This window comes from Lissotriton helveticus, chromosome 12 (assembly GCF_964261635.1).
Source record: "Lissotriton helveticus chromosome 12, aLisHel1.1, whole genome shotgun sequence".
NCBI lineage: Eukaryota > Metazoa > Chordata > Amphibia > Caudata > Salamandridae > Lissotriton > Lissotriton helveticus.
In genome coordinates this window covers 744,953,668-744,975,783 of record NC_136073.1, presented here as the reverse complement: position 1 = coordinate 744,975,783, position 22,116 = coordinate 744,953,668, and the positions used below count along the sequence as shown (strand labels likewise).

The following is a 22,116-nucleotide window of genomic DNA, read 5'->3' as shown; positions in this document are numbered from 1 at the left end:
GTTGCACACATTACCTCTCGTTTCTTCAACTACACCCTTCTCAACCAAATCATAGATAATCGCTAAAAGAGCTCTCTCACCATCGCTCGATCTTATATTGTGGGATACGAGGCAGTCTAGCATTCGACTTGAGCGTAACAACATATACGGTGGAATCTGCAAAAGGCCAACATCATTTGGACCCGTAGCCCAAAGCGTATCAGGAAGAGAACGCAATTCCAGTGGCAGACAATCTTTAGACAAATACATCGGAGAAATCACTCTTACCTAAAGTAAGGTGTAGTCCAGAAGGAGAACAATGCAATGTCGCATACAATCTTTTCAGCAAGTCCAATCCCAACAGATTCTCATTACAACCAGTCGTTAGAATATGAGGAGTTTCCAATTTACAAGGGCCAATAGAAAGAGGCAAAGGATCAGAAATCGGGTTACAAACTGGGGCGCCTGAAAATCCTACGGAAACATTGGTCAAGCCAGACAAAGGGGCGCCAGGAAGTTTAGAGTGCATGATAGAACTCTTCGTCGCACCAGTATCCAAAAGAAAAGGTTGTACCACACCTGATGTAGTCACTTCAACATAAGGTCCACTCTGGTCTACTGGAACGGACACTACTCCCTCACTTTGTCCTTGGCTATCCTAACTATCATTATAACTAGCACTCACTCTCAACATAGTAATCATCAACATAGTACTGTGCAGACTGACCAGTCGGAACATTCTGTCTGTCAAAGTAATTTGCAGAATTCTGAAGGGAAGAGGAACGTTCATTCTGGGGTAACACACCACGTCCCCTACCTCTAGGAGCTTGCTGGAAACCACCACGACCTCTGACCAGATACACCATTCGCACGCTGTAGGAAAGCTGGGCAATTATTATTGAAATGACCTTCCTCCCTACAATAAGCACACTGATTAGGTCCAGGAAAGAATCGCTGAGCAAAAGGCTCAGGCTTCTGTAACAATCTCTGAAACTGTGGAGGTTGCTGGAACTGGGGCTGATTCTGACGAGGCGGATAAGCTTGCTGCAAAAGAACTTTCGTCTTTAATTCCTTAGTCTTCTTCTCTGCTTTATCCTTCTCATCTTTATCCCTATTCTCGTAATATTGGGCAGTAGCCAATATCTGGGCCGACGAAGAAACAGTTTTTTTGTGAAGTAACAAGGGCCCCCTGGTAAGGATGAAAATCCTGGGTCAGGGAAAACATACAATGTGAAGGTAAACACCCAGGCTATCTGTCTAACAAACACTAGCTATGTACTCAACTGCATCATTCCCAAAAAAATATAGAAAACCTAAACCATAACACAAACAATCATAATGATATCAAAAATAGTATTTTTTAATAAAAACAGGAATACATTTTTACAATGTAAATATACAGTTATAATGAATTGTTGATAAAAAAATGATATATTTTTTATATTAAAAAAACATAAATTAAAAAAACATTAGAAGGACAGTGATACATGTCCTATCTATTGTTGCTGTGGCTGTTGTATGTGAGTCAATGCGTTTCGACACGTCGTGGTGTCTTCCTCAGGACAATTATAGTTTCAGCCAATTTATCTATAAAGAACAAAATGATATTAGTTCTTATTTTTTCTTAAAAACGGTGTCACAGTTTACAGTTTCATTTTGACCATTCATAATTGATGATAGCGAACCCCAGAACAATTATTCATTTCATTACTGTTACCGACGAAGAAACAGCCCATGAACTCTGTGTCCTTCAACTTTTTAGAAAGCTCGGGAAGCAAATTAAAGACAAATTTGTCCACAAATAATCTTTGCCCACCTTCCGTACTCATGTCCTGACCACTATGCTCGATAAATGTCTCTTCAAACCTAGTGAAGAAATCGGACACGCTCTCATCTTTCTTTTGCTTGCACGCTGACAACTTGTCCCAATTCACTCGCAAAGCAGGCATCATCGTTTTCATTAGATTAATAATTCTACCAGGCAATTCTGCAACTAAAAGTTCAGGTTTAGCACCTCCCTCTCGTCTACCATCTGCAGCAACAATATTCGCCCAAGTATCTCCTAACTCTGCTGCATGATTATCATGACGAATTTTCGCCCACAAAGGTTGCGGAACTACATTACCCATCAACATGTCGATATCGTCTGATTTCATAATACAGGCTTCAACTGTGTGGGACAACTCCTTGTAATAACCAGCAGGATTCTTACGAGGGTCAGGTAAGGTCTGCTTAGGAGCGAAGACCTCTGCTCGCTTCCAAGGAACATGTACCCATATTCGCTGAAAATGAGCCGGAGCGGCTTGAATACCCCGATTAACATCAGCCTGAACTGCTTCCTTCCATACAGGAGAAACTTCTCTCATCGGATACTGCTTCACTTTTCTCCTAACAGAAGGTTCAGGTTCATACAATGGCTGAGACGGTAACCTAGACCTGAAAGCAAGTATCGTCTCTACGGCATCTGTAACATCAGATTCCACTATCGTCCCTTTAGCAAACTCTGACTGAACATCGAGCACTTCCTGCGGAATCGGACCCAACTCATTATCTTCCCATTCCTGCCTCAGAAAGGCACACATTACATTAAAAACATACCTCTGTTTAGGCGGCTCCCACTGAAAGAAAACGTCCATAACTGACGGCAAACTATACCTGGGAGCATTCAAAATCCATCTACGGGCCAATAAATCCAACACTGACCATTCCTCGGAACTGGGAAACTGACTACGACTCTGCTTACGTTCCGAAACAGGGGTCATACTCAGTGGCCCAAATAAAGGAGACAACAAATTAACAACGGTCTCAGTCCTTCGTTTTCGAGCAGAAGGAGAAGAAGTAGGCGTAAAAACAGGAAAGTTAAAATTCTGAGACAAAGTAGGAACAGGAACAGTAGGAGTCTGAGATGCAGAAGCAGAAGGCAAATGAGTTTGGGGCAAAGCTGTAAGCAAAGCTTGAGACCCTAGAGTGGGTTGCGCAGTCGGAGGAAAAACCATCTGTGGATCACCAGGTGGCTGAACAACAGCAGGAGGTTGAACAACAAAGGGTGCAACAACCGGGGGTAATGGAGGCGCAGTAGCACCCTGCACATAAGGAGATGGCAATCTCTGTAAATGAGACATCAAAGGATCTTTCTCAAGGTCTTCAATCACTTTCGGTGGAGAAGACTGCAAGGCCGGATAACATTTATCTATAGCCATGCAACGCTGTCTATCTGAAACTTCACTCACTCGAACTTCCTCATCTGCTTTAAACTGCCTAGCAGCTTGTAGTACTGACATATTCTTATCTTTCCTATATCTTTTTGCTTGCTTAATTTCTCGTTGTTTAGCTTCCTTTCGCCAAAGACGGAAAGAGTCGAACATTGCCGGCCGGGCTTTCTTCTTAAATAGCGCTACTTCCAAATTATCTAAAATATTTAATCGAAACTACCATGTTGGGGCCCTCGCAAGACACCATCCTTTCTAGTATAGCGGACCCACACTTCATTATAAGTAATAGGACCCACTCCGTGTTTTGAATAGAGCTCATAAGTCGGAGTTCCAACCGGAGGTATCTGACACGAGTCCTCCAATCGGGAATCCCTGTTGCAACCACAACTAAACCATTTCCTAATTTTGCTAAGACCAGGCATCTTATAGCTCACTAATCTAGCTTCAAACTTCAAGGGGTTATCAACTATCGATACTCTCGCAAATATACGAGCCCCTCGGCTTCGATTACTGCAGTGCTCGAATCAAACCAATACCAAGAGCCAAGAACCAAACAAATTCGTGGGAGCGACCCACTTATACTTAACCAAGGTATCTGTCACGCCACCAGAAGACCGTCTATCGTCTTGCTCTACAAAGGATCAATCAAGGGTCCAAGACAGGGTGACAGTCAGGGCAGCAGTCCTTCGTAGCCGTCGGAAAGCAGGAGGCCTCGCAGCAAAGACTTTCGGTCCACGTCGACATACAGGGGTCGAAGTGGCGGCCTTTCTCCAGAATTTCCTCACGTTGCTCCTCAGGCTTGGACCGGTACCGCTTGATGTCGCCCAACGTTGGGCGCCAACTGAAGAACCGGGTTTTCTTAGAACCCAGCGGTGCCAGGGACACACCCGAAGTCTTCGAGTTTCTCCTGTCTTAGACTACAGAGACACGGAACACTTCTGGTTGGCGTCGGAGATCAATTTATTAGCTGCAGCTAGTAACAGTGAACCAAGCAATACAACACGGTGTACAACTCAGGAACCTGCTCAATTTTCATAGAGCGAGACATCTTCTTTTATGCACAATTTCAACCCATTACAAATGCACACCCACTGCAGCAAATTCTGACCAATGAAATACATTACGTACATTATTACATTCCAAAAAGCTCACTTTACATCGTACCAACCCACAAGTTAATTATTAGGACTGTCCCAAATTCAATTACCAAAAGCCGGACAAACCCATAATTGAAAGCACTACCCATGTAATGAAAAGTCTTAAAGGAAAGGAACAATACAGATGTTGAGTAGGATAAGATATGCGCAAGAAACTAAAACTAACGATATCCTGAACAATGATTAGAAACTCAGACAACGATCAGCTAGAGAAAACTAGCTTCGCAAAAGGTCAGTTTCAGGTGACCGGGTCAGCGTCTTGCAGTTCACTCGCAAGTCGAAAAGGGCCATGTTAAATGTACATGAGCAGCGTGGCCCATGCAACTTCGTTCGTTCGGTTACCACCTAGGCCTACGTGAGGGCAACACAAAATGGCGTCTCGAACAACATAAAAACAAAATGGAGTCCTGTCCCGAAAACCACGGAACCTCAGCTGCGCGGAGCTCTGGGATTATGTGGCCGCTATCAGTGCCGGCAAACTCCGCCCTCACTTTGTCTCAATAGTTACCTGTAAATGCTCCAATACGTTTGTAAAGATAAGGGAGTTTTGTTCAGTAGGGGATGTGGGCTTTTTGCTGCTAATCCAGAATACAATGTTCTTAATATGTTTAAGGGTTTGTAAAGGTTTTGGTATTTAGAGGCACCAATTTGACTGTTGCTACATAGTATTTTGCAAAGACTCCAGTTCCATGTTATATTGTTGTACTTGAAACAAATGCCACAAGGCTAATAATGGCAGTTTTACCTTGCTTGCTTGCCTTGGATTGAATCCTGGCTGCTGTTTTGTTTTCACGTCGGGCCCGGTCTTGCTCTGGTCTCTAATTGCCAGATTTAGCTGCCTTATGACCAGTGCTTAATTTGAGCCTGTGGTTTACTGTACCCGGCAGCAGCGCTTTTCATGAGCACCAGTTAAGGACATGCTCATTTATGAGGAGTTTAAGTCAGTTGCCCTGAATCACAGAATGTTGGGCCGAGCCTCAAACCTGGTTCCCCAGCTCCGAAGTCTTAAAGCTCTGGCCATTAAATCACATCCTCTTCTCATTTTCATGGTTAGTAGGTGGCCCCATTTTAGGCGGCGTTAACAGTAGAAATGGGCTGGTGCAAGCTGCCTCCTGACAACAGCCCTGTTTTTTTTTTTTTGTTTGTTTTTTACAGATTAACCACTGTTTATGACTAGAGTGCCGCCGTATTACATGGACCTCTGTCCTTTTTCCACCATCGCAATATTTGTAATCTCTACCCTGGTTTCATATTGGTACCTCCCATTTAAAAATGGTCGTCCCCTTTCATACGTGAGGAACTTTACATTGCCAGAGTCTTCAACACCTGCATTTGAATATGTTCAGTTTAAGTGTTGAAAAACAAAGGCATGGAGTTGTTAGCAGCTGTGATTTAGTGCTGGAGTGCGGCTGTCAAATTTTCCTGGTTGTCTTTTTCTCTTTGTGCTGCACACAGCCAATAATGCCTCGCATTTTGAGAGTTGCAAAGCCTACACGTTTGACGGAGCCCTATCCTAAGGGCAAATTCAGGGCCCCATCAAGCTCTCTAATAAATATTTATTTCTAATTGAACCTTGAGGCTTAACGTGAAAATGTATTGCATTTTCAACACATGACGCTCATAAGTTAGGCTAACAGAGAACCATAAATGTTATCAAAGGATTAGTACAGTTACAGGTTAAAATCATCAAATTAGTTGTCAACCGATACAAGAATACATTAGCCAATGTATAGTTAAAAGCAATTCAAAAGTAATAAAAAAAGGAAAACTTAAAAAGTCGTATAAAAACGAAAGTTGAGCAAATCCGTTCTCCCATAAAGAGGTCACCTACTCTGCTAAATCAGGGAAATGCTCAGCCAGTAAGAGGTGGGTTCTGAATGCTCATCTACCTTACAGTAGTTTAAAACATACAATTCTAACATTTGATACACATGCACGTGGTTCCAATATAACTATATATGGTTCCTATGTAAGCTGCTGACTTTGGAGCTGGGGAACCAGGTTTGAGTCTCTGCCTTGGCCCAACATCCTGTGATTCTGGCCAAATCACCTAAACTCCCAGTGCCTATCAAAAATTAACTTGTCCTTTCTTTTTTACTTGTGCCATAGATCTTTTCATCTTATGTATTTATTCGCCTAGATGCCATTATTAGTATGTTAAGTAATTATTCCTTTTGATATATCACTTGTTCAAGTTTCAAGTTTTATTATTATGTTTTCGGCTCTCGAACGAGGGCCACATATAACAATCATATAATTAAACGCCAACATATACAATATTAATATACAATAGTAAACAAGAAAGAATCATTCAAGGAAACACCGCATAAACACAGACCGGAGAATCCACAAATTACCACTACAGGTTTCATTAATAAATGTCTAAAAAACTCCTAAAAAAGTTAAAAAAATTTAAGCAAAACATTTCATTGGGTGGACAATAAAGGGCATGAAAAAAAGTATTTACATTAAGAATTCCTAATTGTAAGCAAATAGATCTCAACCATTTACAGCGAAATGGGCGTAGTATAGGACAAATAAACAAAACATGATTTCGGTCTTGGACTGCCTTATTACAAAAATTACATATGGGGGATGTTCCATACCACTTTGCTAATAGAGAGTTTAAAGGAAGTAAATCGTGTCGCAAGAGGTACCATAACCTTCGTACTCGATGTGGGATATTCCAGGAGACATACTGCTGGGCCTGCTTTATTGAATACGAGTTTAGAAGTAATTCACCACCTTTCTTTCCATGTAAGGCAGTCATATCCAATTTAAAGCAGAGTTCCCAAGATGCATATTTCAGCTGGGACTTTAGTTGAGAAGGAGAAAGTGAAAACAAAGTATTTTCCTCCAACTCTAACAATTTTACAGCTGTTCTGAAATTTTTTACTAATAATGAGAACTCATTTAAATTGCCCAGCAGCTCCTTTTTTATATATGCCCGTAAGGAACCCGAATCACCTCTGGCCAAACAGGCCACCCATCTTACTAGGGCAATAAACCCCTGTACCCAACAGCTCCGAAGGCCGAATTCCAGCCTACATGCAGACACAGAGCAAGCTGTATTAAAGGAAGAAATTCTTCTCAAAACCTTTCCCTCCATTAACTGCAAAAACCCCCAATGTCTTAATTCCACCAATTCTAATCCATAAAGAAGAGTTGCAGGGATCTTTGCATTATACACTTCCAAAAAACGAGCAAAGTGTCTTTTCCCTGTAGCAGAGTACAGCGAACATAACCCCATACCATGTGACAGTGCCTTACGCGAATTATGTTCAATATGAGGTCTTTCACTTAGGTTTGCCGAGATTATTTTACCTAAAAAGGGGTAAGTTTTAACCACCTCTAATCTCTGACCACCGATAGCCCATCCAAAATCTACAGATCTACATTTTTTCCTTCTAGTGATACACATAATTTTGCTTTTGGAGACATTAATCTTCATGAAATGTCCCTCTGCAAATAAGTGTAGAGCTTGTAGGCGATTAGATAAGCCCTTAGGAGTTAGATCTAAAATGAGGATATCATCCGCATACATTAAGACAGAAATGGATGAACCTCCAACCACCGGAGCTAAACCAACACCTGCAGCAATAGAAGCAGGAAGGTCCGCAGTATATAGAGAAAACAACATGGGGGCCAGTAGACACCCCTGTTTTAACCCGTTTAAAGATGGGATGGACTGAGAAAGACCCCTTTCTCCACCTTGCAGCACCTTACACCAGGTATTCGAGTGAAGAGATCTTACAAGTTCCAGAAGATGGGGCGGCATACCCATTACAGCAAGCTTTCTCCACAGCGTTGGACGATCCACCTTGTCAAACGCTGTGGAGAAGTCTATAAATGCCGCGTATACCCCGCCTCCCCGGATTCGTACATATTTGTCCGTAATCACTTGAAGAGCAGTCAAATTATCAAGTGTACCATGTTTTTTACGGAACCCAGTCTGTTCCAAAGGTAAAATATTATTTGCCTCCACCCAATCTACAATTAATAATAGAAGGCATTTAGCGAAAACTTTTCCAACCGCATCCAATAGAGCGATCAAACGATAGTTCATGGGTTTGTCCCGCTCGCCCTTCTTAAATAAGGGTATCAATATACTTCCCTTCCAAGAAATAGGCACTGATCTTAATAAGAAGCATGCTTTGAACAGAGGGAAAAGAATCCTGCTCCAAGTAGTAACATCCTGTTTCAATACTGAAATGGGCAACTCATCTGGTCCCAATGCTCCGGAAGAGCGCATACTCTTAATCGCCAAAGCAATGGAATTCTCAGATGGAGGCTCCATAGCAGACCTACAGTCCCATAAAAGATCACTATCCTCACCCCCTATGCCATTTGATGCATACAGGTTCAATATAAATAAACGCCACACATCCTCAGGAATAGAAACGGGAATAGGGGAAGTTCTTACACCACATCCCTTACCAATTATGGACCAAAATTCTCTAGATTTACCATAGATAGAAGCCTCCCTTAAGCTAATCCAGAGAGAGTCTTCTTTTTCTTTCTTTAATTTTGCTCTCACTCTGGTCCTCCTTCTTTTTAGTAGGGATAACTTATTTTTAGTTTCCATGGATCTAGAAAAAAATTGTTGCCTCACTAATTTATTTATTTCTTTATTTAAAAGGCAACAGTAAGCTAGGGACAAAAGTCACTTTCCTGGAATATCTAGGCTTCTTTGCGATCGCAGTAAGCTTTTTCATAAAGTTCTCAAAGTGGAAAAATTCCATACCCTGCCATTCTTTTAGTTCGAGTAAAGTTTCTGCAAGGATAGTTTGCAAACCCTTCATAGTCGTCGGGTTCCAAAAACATCTACCTGACTTACAAAGCAAAGAGACTCCTCCAGTACTTAAAGACCATGTATCCGTGACCTGAGGTTGTAATAGAAGAGTTATACTGATCACGTTATGATCGCTGATAGGAGTTTGAGAGACCATTAAGTCCTGAATAAGAAAAAAAGACATAGTCCATAACTACATAATCGAGGATAGATTCACCCCTAGGGGACCTATGAGTGAATTTAGCGGGATTATCAGATGCCATCCTACCATTTACAATCAACCCCTCTGAAAGGCTAAGTTCTTGCAGCAATATTTTCCCTCTTTTGCTAGTTTTATTTTACTTGGAAAAGTAGATTGCGGTATATTATAAGCCTCTTCTTTAAACTTATTTCTAAACAAATTTACACTTGAATGGGACACTTTACTATTCAAATCGCCCACAAGTAAAATATAGGGGGGCTGGTCACATTCTAATAGATGTTTAACATATGAGAACATTTGCTTCAGTACAATATTAAAACCATCTTCTGGCGGAATGTATGCATTGATGATTACTAGAGAACGCAGGCTGCCTACACTGGTTAAATTATTAATAGTTATGGCTTGAAAAAGGTTGCTTTTGTCAACATAATGAGAGAATTGCCATTGCAGTGCATTAGACAGGAGGCAGGCAATTCCCCCTTTTGCATGACCTTTTTTTGCCGGCGCGGCTGCTACCTCTAGCACAAAATAATCCTTTCCACCATATAGACCATTTTTACACCAGGTTTCTTGGATGCATATCACATCCGCATTTAAAGAAAATAAAAAGTCAAGTTTCTCCGGTCTATTAAACAACCCTGCTGCATTCCAGGATAACACTTTTAATTGACTGCTAAAGATGTTGAAACAGTCTTGGATTATCCGAGTTATTATTAGACAACTCCTGGAAGCCAATTCCACCGGTGATTATCTTCTATTATAGGAGCAGTCATGTTCAGAGGAGTAGGTAAAATCTGGGAAACCATACGTTTACCTCTCAAGACCCTGATTTGTAAATCTTTAATAGATTTAGACATATTCTCCTGCCTAACACCCGGCTTTGTGGCCCCTTCTCTAGGGAGGATATCCTTTCCGATATGTAGAAAGGGTAACACATCTATCCCTCTACATTGAAATGATTCTGCCTGTTGTAACACAAGATTAACTATTATTTTAGAATAAAATTTCGCCCGTACACATAGACCATTTTCGTACCCTACTAAGGAAACCAAATCAATGTCATTCGACTGAATTAGTTTTAAACAATCAATATCCTTAAAACAGTTGAGCAACCATGACCTGTTTAGGTATAAATCGGAATCAAATAATGGCAAGAAGTCCAAAGTCAAAGTATCCACATATGAATTAGACATTTTAAATTGTAGAAAAGAAGAGTTTATGGCAACATCAACCGGTAGTTGAAAAATAGGCGCTGATGGATTAAGTACCCCTGATACAGTAGGCATAATTCTCATCACTTCTTCAATTTGAACACTGGGCGATGTTAAATTGTTCTCTTGAATAGGGACTTCCGCAGTATTGGTACGGTTATTACGAGAACAATTAACTACAGAACCATTAGTACAGTCGGTCACCTTGTTAGAAAAAATGTCCAATAAAGATTTATCTTCAATCTCTGGCTCATTATAGTCTTCATTGTTCATATGTTTTTGGAAAATGATTTGCCTCTGTTTTTTCTTCTTATACTTACGAACGGGTTTCCTGTTTTTCCCTTTATTCTTTCTACTTTTAATGACTTTTCCATTTTCATCAGAATTCACTTCCGGCTCCTTTCTTTCAGTGGTGAAAATTGGGAATAGCTCTTTTCCCACCGTGAGGTCCACCTCCACCAAACTTTCCTCTTTTAGGATTGGTTCTAATACCTTCATACCATTTAGAAACAGAAGGAATAGGTATCCCTAAGGACTCATTTTTATTAACTATTTCTGGCATTCCTGCAGGAGCATTTTTTTCCGATAAATTATTGCTGTCAAGAGGAAAAACAGTCTCCGGGACAACAGTAATACCATTTTCTGCACTTTTTGCCAGCAATACCTTCAGAATCTGGGTAACTGAATCCAAGGTGCAGTCAGAATTCCCAACGAATTTGCTCAATAAAGACAATATGGAGGCCAACAAGTGTTCTAATACTATTAAACAATCAGAGATAGGTCTATCATCTTTCGGCAATCCAGAAGCGGCAATGGGGCAAATACCGGATAGATTAAGTAGTGAACTCCTAGAATCATTCTGTAATGAAGGAATGTCATCAGATGTTATAGAGGGAGTACTACTATATAGCAATAATCCTGACGGCGTTGCTCCCGATGCCGTCTTACTGGGATTCAAGTGATTCAGATTTCCATCCTCCATATAACGGCCACATAATTCAAGGTCAATACTGGACAAAAAGGACTCTCCTTTTATAGCCACGTCGGGACATTCTGCACCGGAGGAAGTGTTGGATCGAGGTACAATCGTATCTTTTATCTTATTATCAGGCATTTCTCCCCCTGAAGTGTATACTGGAAGGTTAGCCACAGTGGATGTTGGTTTAGGGGACAATGAGTCTTTTTCCACGACAGACGGCGCCCCCACCAAAGGCACCATCTGAGAACCACCGATCTCCGGGATTTCAACGGGTTGTTCCCATAATTTCAATAGCTGCATCTGTCCCTTCATTAATACCCCGTTGTCATATTTATTCCTCAGGGGGTTAGATCTAGTTTTTGTACATGACCTTCCCCCTAGGACTCTTCCGGAACGTAATTTTTTTGCAGTCATCCTTAACTAAGAAACAACCAGGCAGCAGAATATAGCTCAGATAGTATGTATAGCAATCACTAATTATTACACAGAGTCCTTAGATATGCAAATAGTGATTGTTCATCAATGTTCACATATATCTCCTATAGAGCGTCCCGAAGTGGCACTCTACAAAACTCACGTGAAAATGTATATTACGAGGCCCAGCCCAGCCTACCTCAGCCACTGAGGGCCACAGAGTGCCCGCTCTTTGCCCGGTCTTCGCCCGCGCCTCCGTCCGCGCGCGTCCCGCGTACGCGTCAGGGGGCTGGGCTAAGTAGGAGGAGGAGGAGGTGGGCGGGAAGAGGCACCAGGTGCGCGGAGTGGTGTAGCGCAAGCGCTCCTGGTCCTCGCAGTCCCGCTCCCGGTCTCTGCAAGTGGCCTCCTGATGTCAGTGGTGACTGAGCACACGGGCTCCCAAGTCACAGGCAAGTCTCTCAAGGGCAGGTTTCAGAGAGCACGAAAGGGTTTCTCCTCAATGCGACTACGAGCGGCACCCACGGAGCGGGGGCCGCGAGTCGTCTTATGCTCACACGGAGGAGGGGGCGGGAAGAGGCACCAGGTGCGCGGAGTGGTGTAGCGCAAGCGCTCCTGGTCCTCGCAGTCCCGCTCCCGGTCTCTGCAAGTGGCCTCCTGATGTCAGTGGTGACTGAGCACACGGGCTCCCAAGTCACAGGCAAGTCTCTCAAGGGCAGGTTTCAGAGAGCACGAAAGGGTTTCTCCTCAATGCGACTACGAGCGGCACCCACGGAGCGGGGGCCGCGAGTCGTCTTATGCTCACACGGAGGAGGGGGCGGGAAGAGGCACCAGGTGCGCGGAGTGGTGTAGCGCAAGCGCTCCTGGTCCTCGCAGTCCCGCTCCCGGTCTCTGCAAGTGGCCTCCTGATGTCAGTGGTGACTGAGCACACAGGCTCCCAAGTCACAGGCAAGTCTCTCAGCAGGTTTCAGAGAGCACGAAAGGGTTTCTCCTCAATGCGACTACGAGCGGCTCCCGTGGAGCGGGGGCCGCGAGTCGTCTTATGCTCACACGGAGGAGGGGGCGGGAAGAGGCACCAGGTGCGCGGAGTGGTGTAGCGCAAGCGCTCCTGGTCCTCGCAGTCCCGCTCCCGGTCTCTGCAAGTGGCCTCCTGATGTCAGTGGTGACTGAGCACACGGGCTCCCAAGTCACAGGCAAGTCTCTCAGCAGGTTTCAGAGAGCACGAAAGGGTTTCTCCTCAATGCGACTACGAGCATATCACTTGTTACTTGATGCTACATTTTATTGTATTCCCAACAAACTTTCTTTTGAAGCTTAAAAATGAACTTGTCCTTGTGTAACTTAACTGGCGCTCATGTAAGCACTGCAAAACCTTCGGGTCGAGTTTGCGCTACATTTAACTGCAGAACCCCCCCCCCCCCCCAACACCTCCCCCCCCCTCAAAAAACCCTAGACCATTATTTTCTCAAACTCCTACACAGTGAGGCTTCTCTAATGGTCCTTTAAACGTAGTTATTGGTTACATAATTAGATGCATTGGACCAAGGTGTACTCTGCCGGAGCATTGCAAGAAGTTTGTTGCCACATTCCTAAAGTATCGCCTAGAAAACTAATTCACATGAGAACACAACTCTTAGGCCACATTGAGGTGGTACATGTGGAGTCTGCTTCTCCTGGAAATGGAAAGACCATTATGTGAAGCAACCAGACGTTAGTCCTACAGGCCTACATTAGCTATAGTTAGTCCAAATGTGAAAAATCACAATCAATACATTGGCGTCTCATGTTAATGTCGAATGAATGAAAAACTCGTGATATGAAAATAAACTCCATCACATGTTGACATGGCCAGTTCTTTCAGTTCATAAATTAGTTGGTCCTTACTGTGTTCCGCCAAGTGGTGCATTGGCTGAGCCATGCCCACACTTTGCTTTTTGACCTATTGTACAAAATAGGGTGGACCCCAAAGGCAGTCCTATATATTCATCTTCTAGTACATTGTGCCCATTCCTATATTCCTTGTAAATCTTCTATTGCGCTATGGCTGCATGAATTAGTTGAGTGGAAAATGTTGTTGCATTTCAGAATACTTTAACTTTTATTTTCAGTATTTTAACCTTTTACCTTTTTTTTTTTTTTTGTTTCTCGTTTCTTTTTCAGAAAAATCAGGGTATGTATGACACCGCCTTCCTCTTATGAAAAGTCCTGCATGTGTTCGGGGTGCATGTGTCTGTATATTGCCCAGCGGACAGGTAGCCAATATCTCCGTGTTCTTTGGAGCCTGCCCTTCTTCAAGCAGCAGAGAATACAGACAAACTTTGCGTTGATATATATATATATAATATGTTTTGTCCATGTGTTTTCTAATAATGTTTCACTCCCAACGAGTGAAAAGATGAAGTGTCGCTGCACCTTTGAAGGTGCATACATCTTGTGTATGCAATCTGCTCTTTCTCCAAGTCTGCACTATTTAAAATTAAGGCCGGTTTATGGAATTGCACTTTTACATTTAATATTATTTATTTTAGTTTTTGTAAAATAAATATATGAAGTAATTGCAGCCTAGCACGTTTGTTTGACAAAATGCTCACAACTAAAGTCCATGATCTTAGCACCCCAAGCATGAATGGATAATATATCAACACTAATATGAAATTATTAGTACTGTGGTAGAAAACAGATTTGAATATCTTCTTAGCAAACTACGTGCCCATTTTAAAATTACCTCCATGTTCATTTCAGCAGTCATGATTTACTGTACAAGTCAATCAAATCATCAATTTCATTTTTTTTTATGTAGAAACGAAATTGATTTTTACTGTTTGTCTCATCTTTGAAAAGAGATAAACGACCCTTCATAATTCTTTTTAAGCAAAAATAAAAGTATTTAATTTTATATCCGTTTTTTTTTTTCTCTCAGTACTGGTAAAAAGGTTATCTACAGCACTCCTTCGGAGACCAGAAGTGATGTAAGTAAATTACTTATTTTCTAATCCAATATTAGTATGTTGTGTAGTCTTCAAGCTTGTTCACTAATTGTGTACTCTTTGTTGCAGTGTTTTATGTTGGCTTAGCATAAGTAAGAACAACACATTTTCTGGACTGTTTAACTTTTTTAAACTCAAATCCTGCATCTGTCCCACGGTTTTGTAATTTCAAATATCTTTTATAACTTTTTCAAATGCAGCTACCGTAATGACTGCTAATTTCATGTGCCTTGGTATTGTCTTTAAATGGTTGTTAGAAATGTTGTAGGTTGGCTTTTACCCGGGACCCAGCTGTGATGCGTAACTGGATTGCAAACGGTGTTTCTTTATCCACTTCCCTGTTCTATAAGTTAATGTTAATCAGATTGTTTAGTGAAGATGAGAATGCTAACCTCAGTTCTCTTGAACCAGTGATGTTCAGGATATTGTCAAACTTGATTTGGATGGGAAGAAAGCTCTGCCATTATCCTAAGCATATGACTAAATGCCTAAGTAGGCAAAAATAATTTTGTAACGTTTCTTTACATATAACAATATGATAATGAAGGTATCGGAGGGTGCGCTATAAAATACTTTACCTGACGTAATATCCCTTTTATAGATTTCTGTTGCATACATGGTGTCTGCGCTTCCATCCTGTAATTTTCTTTTTATATATGTCCGGAAGGAACCACATAATTACCTCATAAAATGCTTAAGTAATGTGTACAAAAATATGGTTTATGTTAAAGGGCTTCTCTCTATAAAAATGTTTGGGGGAGAGTTGTTACATATTCTTGCCTTGTCATAGGAGCACCCTCCTGGATGAAGTAACCCTGCTTTTGCAATGCTGCTATGTGGGGTATTGTGGGCCTCGAAACACTGCATGTGTAGTAACAGCTCAGTCAGTGACTCATGAATCTTTAAGGAGCCCCTTGTATGCTTTTAGAGGTCTTAGTCCTCCATTATTTTAATTTGTACTTGAATCGGCAAATATATTGTATCACCAAGGCGTGTTATAATCTTAGAATTCTGCAAAGGGTTTTTCCTTCTCTTCTTTGCTCAGATGGTTGGTTGTGAATGTATTTGTGCAATTAGTAATAGACACCAGAAAATCCGTGTAATGAGGTCTTCCAAAAAGTGATGTAGACGAACTACAGTGCTTTTAAATGCTGTGTCTAGAACTATGCTGATACTTGGAGTTTGAACCAGTTCTCAATAGCTTTACACCAGTTCTATTAATTTCTGATTCCTAAAGTTTTTCTTTCCATGCCGGATGTAGGTGTAGACAATGTAATGCTCATACAAGTCACTATTCTAACAAAATTCTTCCACTACACACCACACATAAATCTGAGATCTTTCAATTAACCAGCCCCATCTTCAAGCTAAAATAAAATGGGGACACACAGGGTCAGACTGATTTGCATATGGCCATGTCTGAACTGGGGTGGTGGAGTGAGCTAAAGAACGGTGATGGATTAAACCCAGATCAGTTGACTGGGGGTGAGTGTTTGTATTGTCAACGCTCCGTCCATCACCACCTTTGGTTTTTCTCTTTTAGGGACCAACATGCTGCTTACTGTGTGCTTATTTGCTTGTTACCTTAATACTTTTTTACAATCTTAATGATTTCTCTCTTGTCCATGCAGCGGAATTTCCAGCAGACCTCCTCGTTTGTCGTGTAATCCTCAGTGGCGCAGTCTCCATTTTTAACCTCAACTGGATCTCATATACTTGTACGAAATTTGATTCCTCAACATTGTCTTGTAAATTGAACTTGAATTATTTTATTTGCTTTTTGTCTCTTGGATTGCCTTTTTTTACACAATTGTTAGATTTATGAGATTGTTTTTAGACTTGTCCTTGGCATTGCTGTAAGAATACTTGATAAGTTGCACTGAACTGGAACGTTTGCAATTTTAACGTTGGTCATGTTTTTATGTCCTTTTTTTCCTTTTCCGCTTCCCCTCTAATATTCCATTTACCCTTTATTGTGTTTTTGATGTGACAGCCATAGTCCGCAAGAAGGATCAAATTGTTCATGAGCATCTTGAAAGGACTTGTGATCAGCGAGTTGTGTTTATTTTAGATTTCTTCTCATTTGTTAAAAACAATGCTATTGTGTACAGATGCAGTAAATCTGACCTTCCATTCGAGGCAGCATTCCTTGAATATGTAATGGATAAATAACTTTGTACTTAACTTTTCTTAAGTAATTTCTAATGTGTGAGTGACATGTAATAATAATGAACTTGTGACGTTTTTGTTCACTGTTCTGTGCTGGGAGAAGGTTAAACTTTTATCCATGAGCTTGAATCCTAGTAATACCGTATCAGATTATGCCTGCGGTGAAGCAGGTCCTTGCTTTTATTGTCTATTCGCAATCAATTTAAGCATTGAGGATTGAATGAGTTTTAGATTTTTACACGTTGAATCTTATTAATATGATGATGTAGGAAGGCGGTCAACGATCAGAATACGTGCAAGTCTAAATGTTACAGCAGTTGAAGAAACCAGTCAATACAGTGAGCTTAGGAAAGGAGAAGAATTTGACAATGGGTACAGAAAAAGTTAGACTAAGATAACTAAGGAGCTCATACAGGAATGCTGTCATGCAGTGCCTTTATGCAGAGGCCAAGTTGTACATAATCGCTTTTCTGAAGAAGACATATCTGAAGCAAAAGCATACTTCCTTGTGAGCTAACTTTCTCCTAAAATGTGGTGGATTTAAGTCTCATTGATGGCAGTTTATCTTAGGATATTGGTGCAATTTTTGATTGCTATGGATATGTTAATTGGCAGCAGGGTCTAAATAAATCATTTGGAAACAGCAATTGTTTTGTCCTCTCGTGAGAAGAGGACTGAGGAATGAGTGTTAAATCCAATTAACTCTGGTCCAAAAGAGTATTCGGACTTTGTGTCAGACCGTATATACCAGTTTCCAATGGCACATAGTTTGCTTAACCCGTTTGCTGCTTCTGTCGGCCAACGGCCATCACAAGCACTACCTCTGTAGTGCTGCGCATGTCCATTGGCCGACGCAGTTCCTCTCGCTTAATAGAACATTCCTCACTGGCGCAGCAAACTGGTTAAAGTGGCTTCTTTATTGTAGTCTGATTTTTTTTTTTTGTAATTCTAAATTATTGGAGAGTTTTTTGGAAAGTATCTATTTTGGGAGACCATCACTGATCACATTGGTGCTTCATGCATCCATGCAGGTTGCTTAGATAACTCTATATTTTGATGCTTGGAAAATTAATTTACATGGGCTGCCAACAAAACAAGTATGTGCTGCAATTGTGTTGATTGAAGCAAAGAAAGGAAAAATTGAATCCGTTTTAAAGTGGCCTTTTAGCATTCGCTATATTTGCATACCATCTGTTAGCCATGCCTTTACTTTCAGTGGTGTGTTTGTCTACCCTTCAACTGTGTTTTCAGATTACCAGTTGAATAAGGATTGTTCAAAAACCTGCTTCTTGTCCCTCTGTTCATCTGACGTCAGGGCACAGAGGTTGGCTGTTTTGGAGTAGAGTTTTGTGGGCCCACGGTCTTGGATGTACATACAGTCCTAGTCCATTGTATATTTTCATTCATTAATGTAAAGCTAAATTTGCAACACACAAGTTTAAATCATTTTAAGGTTTGCAATTTTTATGTTTTCAGAAAATTATACAAATAAAGCTTGTGCTGTCCAACTCTTGTCTTTTGTCTTCTTTTTTTCTCCATGTTTTTGTTTTTTCTCAAAGTTAGCAAAAAATGAAAAGGGGGGGCTCTTGGCCTCCCCGCCCGCATGGCGGTGCGGTGACCGCTCATCTCCTTCGGGACCTCTCGGTGGTGGGGCGTGTCCTCTGGGGCGCACCCTACCACCGATTGGTTGGCGCCCTCCCTGACCCGGATGGCATTAAGCGACATCCGGGTCAGGGGGGCGGGCTGTAGGAGGGGGGGGCGTGCCGCCCACCCAACCCCCCCCCCCCCCCCCCCCCCGGGCCCCTCGAGGATAAAGAAGCAGGGAGCGCCCAGGGGACCCCTTGTTATCTGGACGCTCCCCCACACCGGTGGTGCCCCGCACTCGGGGCTTCTTGTTTAATTTCTTTCCTTTATTTTTCAGTAAGCAACGGATTCTTGGAGCAGGTATCGGCAGATACGAGCGCGGAGCGGGGGTGCGCACAAGGCCGTGTGTCGCTCCGATCCGGGTCATCGAGGCGATCCTTCCTTTGTGTCCGGTGGTGGCGTGTGCGCGCGGAGCAAGGCTGAATTAAGGACGAGTATCTGGTGCACAGAGGTATTTTCCGGGGTGGGTGCGACCCACAGCGCAACTTGTTCATATTCTCCTGCGGCTGCCACTTCTAGTCTGGGTGTGATCCACGGTTGTTCAGGATCGTACTTACCCGCTGCTGCCTCATTTTGATCGTTATTGGCCTGAGAATATTTTCGGCGGGGCAGCGCTGCCCTCCCTCGCCGTCTCGCAAAAAACGGGAGCACGTTTCTCCGTCCTGTTTGAACGCCTGGGGTACCGTGCTTGTAAGGCTCGGGGTTGTGGGTGGCGAAGCAAGGTCGACCAGGGCAGGACCTGGATGAGAGACCTGTAGGGGACATACAACAGTATTGGTATCTCTGAATGGAAACGTGTATATTTCGAAGTGTTGTTTCTCCCCTATTTAGTTTAATTTAAGCAGCCAGGTTTGGTGTAGGGGTGGTCAACAAAGGTTTGATCCATTCTCCATTCCCGTGTTACATTGTCTCCAGTTTTATTTTCAGCAACTGTGTGAGTTTACCACCCTCAGATATTAATAACTTTTTCTATTACAGGCAATCACAATTTTGTGTGTTCCCAATACAAGCCTCAGCATCGCGTGCACGGTGAGCCGGGAGTGGGGGACGGCGGACGTGGTCTCAAACCTGATACCGGCTGTGAAGGGCGCAGGACTGGATCGGTAAGAGGCGAGCGGGGGGCTTGCACTTCATTGCTTCTGGTAGCCGCCGGGTGGGTCTACGTTAGAGTTTACTCACCCCGGAGAAGCCGGGGCGTTGCGGTTACGGTTGCATGGTGCTTATAACCCCCTGTGCATCCTCCAGCTGGTGAAGGTACAAGGCATACGGTCACCTGAGTCGTAACACTAGGAGTGTAGGGCAGTGGTTTGCTAAACATGCCGGGGCCGAAGGGTGGTAAAGGAGGGTCCAGGATGGAGGTGATGATGCAGGCCATGATGCGTGAAATGAGTAACATTAATAAGAGGTTGGGGAAGGTTGATGAATTAGAAGCCCGCATGAATGAGAGGTTTGCTGATCCCCCAGGCCCATCAGGTAGGCCCATGCGACAGAGAGCGGCACCCTTGCCGAGGGGGGATTTCGTTACCCCACCAAAGAGATCTAAGGCCAAGAAGCCCAGGTACAGTGCCCCAGCCCCCGTACCTCTAGTGCCGGTCCCGAGTACACCCCTACCTGCGGTACCGGTTCCTCTTGCACCTCTGTCAGTAATTCCGGCGCCCACGGCACCGGCTCCTGCCATGCCGCCGGTGCCCCCTCCTGCGGGGCCTACCCCCCGCCCGTGGTACCGATGCCAGTCCCGAGTGTGCCGCCGACACCCGCTCCCTTGCCTACCACACCAGTGCCACCTGACATGCCCCCTGGGGTCCCAGAGGTGCCAGCTGGTATCTCAGATAGCTGCCTTATTGCCTTGGCTGCAAAAGGGGGGTGTGTTACCTGCCTCATCAGATGATGCGTCAGAAGCGGCGAAGTTGGTAAAAAAGATTAAAGCGGCAACGGCGGCTGACCGTACTGCTGTGCCCTCATCTTCTTCACTTACAGGTTCCAGTCCCACCAAACCGAATGGAGATGGGGGTCTACCGGCCCAGGTGCCCGTAAATGGTAAGGAGGTGGCGCTGCCTCTCTTGGGGGACGGCTCAGTGCCACCCAGGAGTGAAAATTTGGCACAACATGTGTCCCAGGCAGTGAAAGAGTTGATTGGGGCGGGAAAATATGTCTACATTTTTTCTTTGTTACTAGACAATAGGGAAATGGAGCAGGCCAAGTTACTGAAGGAATGGATGCATCCGAGTGAATGGAGGGCACAGTGCTCCAAGTTCAGGGTAGAGGAGACTTTGAAGAATTGGATCAGGGCCTTTTCCGTCCTTACGGCTATCACGGCCGAACGCCCCCCTAATGTGCAGGCAGCAATGGCTTGCTACCAGAGCAGGATTGTGGGGTAGAGCGATCAATACACTGGGGATGCATGGAAGGAGTATGATGTTAATTTCAGGAAAGCCAAGGAATTTGACACATCACTGGCATGGGACAGGGTGGATTCTATGTCTTGGCATAAGCAGTTCTCAGGGGACACAGCCCCGTCCCAGTCCATTAGTGCAGTCAGGGTGTTCTCCGCCAGACCCCAACAGCCCTTTCGGTCAGCCCAGGGGAGTTAGGTCCCGGGGAAGAATAGAGGGGGGGGGGGTCAGAGAAAAAAGGGGTATGCTGGGACTTTAATAAGCGCTCCTGCACAAGGGCCCCGGGCACCTGTAGATTTAGACATGCATGTGCAGTCTGTGGTCACCCATACCACCCCGAGGCAACTTGCAGGTCCAAGCAAGGCAACCACGGTCAGAGGGGAAGGGGGAAGCCAGAGTAGTGCAGACGATTTGGGTCCCCCCACGCCAATAGACGTTTTAGCAATGATCCCATGGTTGAATAGATACCCGGACCACACAGCGGCCACTCTACTTCAGGAAGGTTTCTCACAAGGTTTTAGGATCCCGGCGGTGGGTTACACAGGTAGCGCACATTGCAGGAACCAATTGTCAGTAAAGCATAATCCTGCAGTGGTGGATGCTAAGATTAGCAAGGAACTGTCTCTGGGCAGGATAGCTATTTTGTGTGTTCACCGCTTGGAGTAGTACCCAAAAAGGAGAAAGGCGAGTTTAGACTGATCCACAACCTGTCGGCACCCAGAGGAGCATCCTTGAACGATGCGATTGATGAGGGGATTTGTAGTGTAAAATATGCCTCGTTTGACCAGGCTGTTGATTTATTGCGTGCTCTGGGGCCAGGGGCACTGATGGCAAAATCCGACATAGAATCTGCTTTCCGTCTCCTCCCAGTTCATCCTGTGGATCACCACCTCCTAGGTTTCAATTTCGAAGGCAAGTTTTACATGGATAAATGCATGCCCATGGGCCGTTCCATATCATGTGCTTACTTTGAGACGTTT

At 43.5% G+C, this 22,116-nt stretch overlaps 1 protein-coding gene across 1 annotated transcript in view; it reads left to right on the top strand.

Moving 5' to 3' along the window:
* Window positions 1–18,607, top strand: part of F11R (F11 receptor) — a 142,996-nt gene extending 124,389 nt beyond the window's left edge. The window contains exons 8-9 of the mRNA XM_078669885.1: window positions 14,864–14,912; window positions 16,562–18,607. Of these exons, the coding sequence (XP_078526011.1) occupies window positions 14,864–14,912; window positions 16,562–16,625 (113 nt within the window). The 3' untranslated portion in view covers window positions 16,626–18,607. The remainder of the gene's footprint in view (window positions 1–14,863; window positions 14,913–16,561) is intronic.
* Window positions 18,608–22,116: the final 3,509 nt, after the last annotated feature.